Source organism: Oryza sativa, chromosome 3 (assembly GCF_034140825.1).
Source record: "Oryza sativa Japonica Group chromosome 3, ASM3414082v1".
Lineage (NCBI taxonomy): Eukaryota > Viridiplantae > Streptophyta > Magnoliopsida > Poales > Poaceae > Oryza > Oryza sativa.
In genome coordinates this window covers 2,335,084-2,345,200 of record NC_089037.1, presented here as the reverse complement: position 1 = coordinate 2,345,200, position 10,117 = coordinate 2,335,084, and the positions used below count along the sequence as shown (strand labels likewise).

At 42.8% G+C, this 10,117-nt stretch overlaps 1 protein-coding gene across 1 annotated transcript; it reads right to left on the bottom strand.

Annotated features, from left to right (window-relative positions):
- Positions 1-5,135: 5,135 nt before the first annotated feature.
- Positions 5,136-6,338, bottom strand: LOC9266937 (uncharacterized). Its single transcript, XM_015774269.3, has one exon. The coding sequence runs from the start codon at positions 6,299-6,301 to the stop codon at positions 5,357-5,359; it is 945 nt and encodes a 314-aa protein (XP_015629755.1). The 5' UTR covers positions 6,302-6,338; the 3' UTR covers positions 5,136-5,356.
- Positions 6,339-10,117: the final 3,779 nt, after the last annotated feature.

Genomic DNA, 10,117 nt, shown 5'->3' with positions numbered 1-10,117 from the left:
GGAGGGAATGAAGGGGAGGCAGAAATTTATGGGTGTTTAGACTTCCAATTATGCCCTTGTTTGACTGCAGCAGTAGTAGTAATATCGCTTTAATTTCTGTTTTTTTGTGTGTACCCCTAAATTGTTTGGGAGTTGACATTGGAGCATGACGGTATGAGCTGTTCACTTGTACAGGATAGATACATGCATCTTGACAGCCAAACCCGTCAGCATCTATATATTGGTGATGTGAATGACGTTCTGGTTTTGTATTGTTCGTATTCGGGGTAAAATAGTAAAGTAAACACTATTACACATTCTTTTAGTAAGGCAGAGAGACTTTTAAGCCTAGGAAACGGGATCACAAGGAGAAAGATGACGGTTGACCGGTTAAATATGTCTTCGCTTTCGTTCGTAGGAAACAGTTGTTGTTAAACTTGTTATCCGTGTCGGTACGACACAGCCGTGCAGCGCTACCAAGTAAGTAGTACCAAGCAATTAAATTCCCCGTAGACCCGTTGCTTGGATAGTTGGATGCGCTCACGTCTCATCTTGGGTCGAAACTTCAACACAACGGTTTCGCCGCCGTACGTACGCCCGACCGCCCCACCCGCGGGCCACAAGCAGGTTCACAGTTCCGACGAAAAACATCGAATTCCACAAAAATTCGATGTTTCGAAACAGGTCAGAATTAAGTTTGGATTAAAATTTCAAAGGTTAAACAATAGATTTGGTTGAAATTCAATCGAAATTTATCAAAAACCGATCGAGATTTATCGAAAACCGTGATACCGATGTGGCTCGAAATTCAGTGGTGAACCGGTAATGTTAAACTCACGACGGTACGTACGTACGTGCCCATGTCCATGTCGTCGTCGCCTCCGATACGTCGCGGTCGCGCTCACGGTACTGCGCGCCGACGCGGTTGTCGCAACGGCGTCCCCGCCCATAGCCGCACCGAGACTCCGAGAAGCCGCGGCTACGCCTACGCACGCGCACGCACCGATTCCACCGATTTCGTTGGCGTCACGGCGTACGCCCACCCGCGCGCGCGGCGCGTCGGCAACTCGGCGTGGTGGCGTGCTGCCGTGCGTTGCCATGGCATGCACGGAGAGATGTGTAATACTTGCGGCTGCGTGGGATTTGGTCCAAGCGGCGCCGTCGTTTCACGCACTTTACACATACGGCTCCTCCGCTACGTCCGTCACCGCCGCTTTGCCCGTCACGTCGATGATATGCGGAGCGCTAGCGTACTCGCGCGTGCACGTGGTCGCGACGGTGAGCGTGAGAGTTGATAGGGACAACGGGTGCGCGCGACTGCGTGCGTCTACTGCATGCATCCATGTCGCTGTTTTACGTATCAGTACAGGTTTTCGTTTGATTTGTTGATGGAGAAATACACCAAGTTATAATGGTCGTCGTTGATTATCGTATAGATGATCCTGAGTTCAAACCACGTGGCTATGGAGAAAACGTGATCCGTACTCGCTGATCTAGATGTTTATTATACCATGATCTGGTCAAGGTTTGGGTGCTACCGAATAAAACAGGGTGTGTGCAGAAGCAGAGCTGTGGTCTGTGGATGGCCGAAAAGGCGTCGAGTTGGACTTGACATGAGCACACACAGGCACTGCACGTCTGCGCCGCCCAGTTGAAAGTTCAGCTACAGCATTTGCAGATTCGAATCAACGTTCAACAGGGTCGTTCGAGAACCAGGAGAGACGTGTGCGGTGTGTGTGTCACAGCAACATGGTACCCGTTCGACACGAATTTTCAATGCACCAGCTGCTGAATAGATACAGTGTCACCAGCTGCTGAACATATACAGTTCTACTGCTACTAGTAGTACTCCAGTAAACTGTACCAGTAGTACGAACTGTATTTATTCAGTGACCGATAACTGTTTTGCGCCCGTAATTTAACGCATTGAAATCAATCAACATGGACATGATTATGACTGAAAAATGCAAGTCAAATCTTATTTCAGAAACTGCAAGTCAAATGGTGACAGATACATGTCGCATGGTTGCATGGGCACAAAGTTATGCCTAACATTGCTAGAGATTTCTGGCGCGTACTGTTCTCCAGGATCTGGACGTGGAAGTGCGACCAGTGCTTAAGTAGGAATTAGCACTCTCTTTGAAATCCAACAATTAGCAAACAGCTCATAAATCTTTCGCATCCAGCTATGCAGCAGCTAATACATAAATAGGCCAATTGGTTAGTAACAGAACAGGATCCTATGCATGAAAAAAAATATATGATGAAATATGCATGAAAAAAAATACGGTGAAAATTACAACACATATAGTGGAAACCTGAAAACTATCGTTGGATAAAAAAATAGACGTTTGAGATTCATTCACGTCATCACGAGGAAAAATTTTACTAGTAAATTTACTCATGAATAAAAAATCTGCACCATATATTTTTCCCTCTATGCATTAGAGTAGAAAATGTATAGAAACTACAGAATGGTGCATTAAGCTACGTTTTGTGCCCATCGCCCTGCATCCAATGGTTGAAAAATATATAATGCAAGCAACATATATAATGAAAATCTGAAAACTACCATTGAATAAAAAATGAATGTTTGAGTTTCGTGCATGTCACCATGAGTAAATCTATAAGTAAAATTTTTACCCGTGATGACATGGACGAATCGTTCATTTCTTTTTATCTAACCGTAGTTTCTAGATTTTCACTACATATGTAATTCCCACCGAATATTTAACTGAATTGAAAGTAACTCCGAAGCGCACCAGAACGGTAAAAATCACAAATGGAAAAAGATGTTCAGCCGACAGAAGGACTGAAGAATTGTATACACTCCAGATGCTACTATGTGGCCATTTCAACCGAGTTTAAAGAAGGACCAGCTTAGCCAGTTAGCCTGGTTCAAACATGGCGGCTCCAGCAGCAGAAAGAACAGGATGCCTCGCTGAGAAACTCGCCCAAAACCACATGTTTCCCGGCGCGCCCGCGGTTGGTGGGGATGAGTGGATGTTTCAGTGTGTTTTGAACGATCGTGGTGTGGATTAAAATTGTTCATACTTCGTTCTCTTTCTCGGCCACCCAGTCTGGTTGTTGGTTAATTGGGGAGTCAACCATGAAGTTTGGTGGCGTGGGAGTTGGTCTCGTTCATCCGGAGAATGTTCATGTTCAGTCGCCGTCTCGCCGATGGCCCGACGCTATTTGCCAGCCGGTTGACTACCATTGCCGGTATGTTTTTTTATTAATGAACCGACACAAGACAGTGCTAATTTTATTAAATAGATTAGAAGAAAAATTGTATAACGTATACGAAATATTTATATAAAGGAAAAAAGCGTGAGTACTAAAAGACTACTCCAGGCTACAAAGGCCCTTTGCTCTAGCCAAGGTCTAAGTTTCCGCCTCCTCTTTGATCTTGGTAACCAAATTTGTTGCCGATAGCTCTTTGTGTCTGAACACCAGTTGATTTCGTTATTTTCATATTTCCTAAGAAATCAAGAGGATAAGGCTAAACAAGCCATTTTTTTCACCCCTTGAGTGAAAGCCAAGTTCGACCATCACTCGTGGACTGTCATATGGTTACTCTAATTTGTTGGTTTGATTTGATCGCATGCCGTCCAGGAAGAAATCAAACTATCGTTCGTATCTTTCGGCTAGCTCTCCATTTTTCTCATCATGGATGTTCCAATCGAGAGATAGGTGCACTTTTCAATGCACTGCATTAAGGAAGGTTGAGATTTGAGACAATGTGTCTTGACTTGCCGTGTCACCACCAAGCAAAAAATACTTTCGTACAGTCACCACCAGTGTGATTAGTTCACGAAAAGAAAATTTCTAGATGTCACATTGGATACTTGACCAGATATCGTAAGGGGCTTTCAGACACGAATGAAAAAACTAATTTAATAATTCGCCTAGAAACCGCAAGACAAATATTTTGAGCATAATTAAGCCGTCATTAAAGCATGTGGGTTACTATAATACTTATAGCTAATAATTGACTAATTAGGCTCAAAAGATTTGTCTCGCGATTTCTGTGTAAATTGTGCAATTAGTTTTTTATCTATATTTAATGCTCCATTCATATGTCCAAAGATTCGATGTGACGTTTTTGGAAAAAAAATAGGAACTAAGGCCTGGTTTAGTTCCAATTTTTTTAAAAAAAATTGTTAAAATAGATCAATATATGATATATCTTTTCATAAACATGAGAGTTAAAATTTGACTTATACAATTCAAAATAAAAATAACAAATTTGACTGTGAATTACGCGTTCTATTCATAGTCAAATTTGTTATTTTTGTTTCTACTTGTATAAGTTGAATTTAAATTTGTATGTTTGTGAGGTAACATATCACATATTAATCTATTCTACTAATTTCTTTTTCAAATTTTTTGATGATTTTTTAAATGACATGAAAAATGAGGAGATATTCCCTTAAGGGATGACTTGATTTTTACTACTGGTGCTAATTACACGAACTACTCCCACATTTTTTTTTTGCGGGACGAACTACTCCTACATGAAGAGAGATAAAGAGCTAGCTATAGATTGGCTGGAAAAAAAAGGCACGTAGCCACTAGCCACACTGCCAAATGCTATATCTTCTACAAACTTGATCAATATTGATGATGTTTGAATTAGAAATAAGTTAAAACGTATTATAATATAATACAGAGAATACTTTTTATTAATTATGGTTTTACTAAGTCGATCTGTTAAGATAAAAAAAATGATGCTTAAATCAATCTTCTTCATTTTTTCCTTAAAATATTATGCTGAAGTGATTAGATATTTAAATAGTGTTAGAGCATGTAATCGGTTCTTTTTCCGACCCTACATGTACAAAATATTTTAGATTGATATTTTGATGAATCATCGAAACGCAGAAAAAAAAATGATTTATTCATTTATCTCTGCAAACGCAGAACTAAATCCTAATAAGATGTACTTTCAAATCTAGATTGTTTTTAAAGAAATTTTATGGAAATCAAACTAATTTATATAGAACAACTATTTTCTTCTTTTTTTTTTAAAAGTGTACAACTGTACCCTATGCACAGGATTTAAGATATCAAGTGCACAGGATTTAAGATATCAAGCGCGTCAACTGACGCGTCTATTTTGTTTTTAAAAGATCGCAGGGAGCACGAGGTAAAATAAAAATGACTAGTATCAGCATTAAGCTTTTGGCAGGAACTTCCACTGAATCAAATGAACAACACAGTTTTTTCATAGCACGGAAATGGATATTTAGCCTTTTCACTCACTCTTACATGAGACACAACACCTGACATCTGCATACTCGAATCCATCTAACTGAAACACACACACACCAAGTGATATAGCTAACAATCCTTCTCCAGCAAACTCGATCCTCGATCAGGCTGTGCTAACCGTGTGCGGTTCGACGATGGCCGTGCCATTCTGAAACGTAGAATTGTCCGCCGTGCCGCCAGAGTCGCCACCGGCAGTACTGCCAGTGGCAGTCGACCAGGTGAACTTGTCATCGATCCCCGCGTGGTACAGCAGCGCCCAGAGGTGCGTGATGAACTCGCCGCCGTCGCCGAGCCCCTTCTCGTGGGCGCTGACGCTCCCGGACGGCGCGAGCGATATCAGCAGCTCCGACCAGAACTCCGCCAGCTCCGTCCAATCCACACGGCCGCGGGCCTTGAGCTTGTCCGCGAGTGCCTTGCCTTTCCTCATCATCATATTATCGTCCCCGCTACCGCTGCCGCTGCCCCTGGCGGCGGCTGCTTCTTGGACCAACGTCTTGCAGGTGTACCTCACCGAGTTGTTGCCGACCGATCCCAGCAGCTTCGGCTTGTAGAACAACAGGTAGGCGCAGTACTTGGACAGCCGGGTGGCCACCTCGTAGCTCTTGCGCTGACTCTCATCCACCAGCTTCTGAAGGTGGCACGTCGCGACGTGCCACACGACGATGGTCTCGATCGCCGTCGGGTGCCGACCGTATCGCTGCAGCATGCTTGCTGTCCTGGGCAGAGGTTTACCTTGAGTCAACTCCGTCTTGTTCGCCATGAGCGTCTGACATATTGCCTTCTTCACCTCGTCTGGAACTCGGATAGTCTTACCTTTCATGATGCGGTACTCGCCGTCGTTGTTGAGCAGGACGAACGATCTCGCGGCGTGGTACACCTTGATGACGCACGTCGGGATGCACCCTCTCTTTGCCCCGTAGACAAGGTTGAACTGTCCCAAGGAGTTGCCGATTGGCTCGGCGATATTGCCGCAGCACACCAACCATATAATACGGTCGAGGAGATAGCATCGCCCATACCGATTCCGGACGTATTCAGAGATAACCATAACCTGTAAACGTAGAGTTCAGGGGAAATTATTAGTTGGGAACTTGGGATCTGGGAAACGCTAATGAAAATGCACGAGAAAATTGTTCTCAAGTGATAGTGCTTTCTCTGCTTACAAGTTACAAACAACTACTCCCTCCGTTTCTAAAAATATATGACGTCGTTGACTTTTTTTTAAATATGTTTAACCATTCATCTTATTAAAAATATTTTAGTAATTATTATTTCTTTTCCTATCATTTGATTCATTGTTAAATATACTTATACGTATACATATAGTTTTACATATTTTACAAAAGTTTTTGAATAAGACGAACGGTTAAACATATGTTAAAAAGTTAATGGTGTCAAATATTTAGAAATGGATGGACTATTAGGCTTTTTAAGTTGCTCCATACTGTAAGAACATACGTTAAAGTACATGAGTATTTTCCAATTTCAATACACCTTTTAAGGAAAAATAAGAACAAAATGTTCTACACCTTAAAACAGACCTCTGCTCTATCAATATATATGAGACAAAGCTTTTGCCCTCTTTTTTTTAAAAATAAATTCTATACCTCATCATTGTGATAGACTGAGATGGCTTCATCTTTAAGATCTCTTATCAAAAAGCCATATTGATTTTCCATATCCATATAGCATCGAACCTTAAGGTTTCAGAACTCTCCTTTTTTCTAGTCTTCAAAAATGGAAACTTCTCTACAATTTGTTTAAAATGCACCAAACAAATTCCCTTGAGGATGTTTTAGTACCCAATTTCTAAGAGAAGGGATAGTACCTACTGAAAATCACTTCAACAAATTCGTTCAAAATTTAAGAAAAAATGTAAGGTTTTGAACTCAAAAGATTTTCCAAGAGATATGCTTATTTGGAGGCATACTATAAATTGCGATTGATTAATCTAACATCTCACGTTTTTCTTATAAGCTCTTGGTCAATCAACTCAAACTGAAACAGTATTATACACTTGCCTTGCTACTTTATGATCGATTGATCAGGGGCGCGTATCCTCACTAATAATTTAATGATGATAATTAATTACTACTTTTTAGTATTGCCCACGTGACAGCTTGTAAAGAGTATTTCCAGTTTAAAAAAACACCGCTCACAACAGTCACTACTGAAGTCAAGATGCGGACGATTTATAATGCAGATAGCCAACCAAACAAAGCCGTTGTCTTGTTATTTTATATAAAATGAATCTTTTGGCCACAGATAGACAAACTTTGTCCATATGAAATGATATTAAATCATCTGAATATTTATATTGCAATTATAGCAAATCCATTTCCGAAAATCCTTGGAAGCTACAGTAGCTAGGAATTGCTCCTCTGTCCCATATAATTCGTCTTTCCCTCACCCATTTATCCCACAAATATACTTCATTTTTAAAGCGATTAATGTGTTGGGACTTAATAAAGTTGAGAACATTGTAATTTAGTAAAGTTGGGGACAAATGTATTAGGATTTAATAATAAAGGATATTTTATTCTTTTTAAACTTTATATTTATACATGTAAGATGGATTAGGAATAAAGTTTTTTTAGGAGAGTTAGTAGCAAGTTACCTTGGTCCAGTTCGAGGAGAGATGCATGGAGAACTCGCAGATGTCCATGGCCGTAACCATGCTCACGATACCAAATGTGATGGACAGATCCACATTCTTGCCATGGACCAAATTGGGCGAGCTCCCGCGAGGAACCCGGTAATGCAGGATCGCCGACACTATGATCCATATAGACACGCCGAGCGTCGCCGCGAACAGCACGACGCTGACCACCGGGAAGCCGCAGCTGAACAAGTGTCACGCCCCGAACTAGTCCCGACCGGAACTAGCCCGTGACGCTCCAAATTAACCTGTTAATCGATACCAGTCCCAGGAAACAGTGCTGGTATCACAGGGAGACAGAGTATCACAACAACAGAGGTCTCTTTATTATAGAGTAGAAGTACAGTCATGTTGGGCTGCGGACAGATCCCGAGCTCACAACTGCATTACAAAAGGAAAGCGGAAGCCAGGACTTGGACCAATCAATCACAGGCGCGACTTGGGAACTAGGCCGAAACCCTAAAACTCATCGTAGCCGGCTTGCTCCTGAAAGAACTCCTCATCAGCAGGATCCGCTTCATCTTCTTCAGCAACTGAGGGGGGGGGGGGAAATATTTATATAGAGCAAGGGTGAGTACGGGAGTACTCAGCAAGCCAGGGGAAATAAGTGTTTAATGCAGGCTTCAAGGAAAGGCTGTTGTTTTTGCAATTGATTTTATTTGAACTCTTTTCTAAAAGCAACTAAGTGAGTGCTTCTCAAACGACACGGATGAGACAGTGCGTCCCGTCCGGTCGGAGTATGTGCAATGTATCAGTCTTTAGATTTTGAAACAAGGTTGGCACCCGGCCAATAGCTTTTTAAACGGCCACCCTGGGCCAACCACTTTTTAAACGGCCACCCGGGCCAACAACTTTTCAAACGGCCACCCGGGCCTAGCTGATCCCATCAGCTACAGATTTTTCAAACATCGAACCCATTTTCACAACGACAATTTCACAAGCAGTAGTCAAACAAAACTACGCTAGGAATCACCTCACATCTGCCCGTGACCGTGGGCACGACTGTTCGAACAGTTTAATGACCTCTGCAGAGGGGGTACACTTTACCCACACGACATTACTAACCCGGGTCACCCAGCCCGTGGGGATCAGCCACGTCGGGAGACCTCCAAGCTTTCATGACAAGGCATTTCGAAAGCCGATACAGGTTTACCATATGCCGACGAGAGGGGTCCCAGACCAACAACAGGTTAGGTCCCAGACCATACTGTGCCAGGAAGCCCAGGGGTCCTCCCCGACACCACCCCGGCGAATCCACATGTCTCTCGGCATCAAGGCTCCCCTGATAAGCTAGTTACTCAGCCAGGGGTGTCCCATTCCACCCATGTGGTCGTACTTGTCTTATGTTTGGATGAAATTCCAAGGAATCGGTCCTTAAGTGCGAGAGCGGGAAACCGTACACCCGGTACGTTCCCCGGTCCGCGGTTTTGGAAATTCATTTAGTTCGCAAGCACCGACCCAAGTGTCGGGTTTTCCAAGTCTTTTGTAAAACTCCAGTTTTACCCAAGTTGTTACTCAGATTTTAAGTTTGAAGGCGACCGTCGATACTCGCACAGAGTGCGCGAGTATCGAGGCGCAACTGGGTGGTTACAAGGGGACATGGTATAGCAATTAACAATGGAAGGATCAAATGCGACAAATTAAGTAACTCCGCCAATCTGCTTCGCAGATGGGACAACAGATTAAGTGTGATCCTATCAATGCATAATATTTTGCAAGCAACATAATTAAATTTCAAATATAGGCTCAAGATGTTCAAAGGTGGCTTGCCTTGCTCGAGATCTGGAGCTTGATCCTCGAAATTCTCGCACTGTGGGTCTTCGGGCTCCGAAACTACACGCGAAACGGGGCAACTCAACAAACAGCGAAAATAAAGCCCTATTAACGACCTCTAAGCGTGCCATTAGATAGATCTCGAGATTTGATGAATTTTGGAAGTTGAACGGAGTCAAACGGATTTACGGTTGGGAAGATATTGAATTTCTAAGATTATTGGATTTTTGGTCTAACGGAAAAAGGATTAAATTAAATCCTTTTTTTTTTTGGAAAAGAGAAAGAAAAGGAAGGAGGGAGGAAATTTAGAGTTTCCTCGGGCGGCTAGGGTGCGGCCCAAGGGATCTGGGGCGGCTCGGCCGAGCTTAATGGGCTGGCCGGCCCAAAACGGCCCAAGCGCGCGCACGCGGGGGAGGGGAGAGAGAGTCCGGT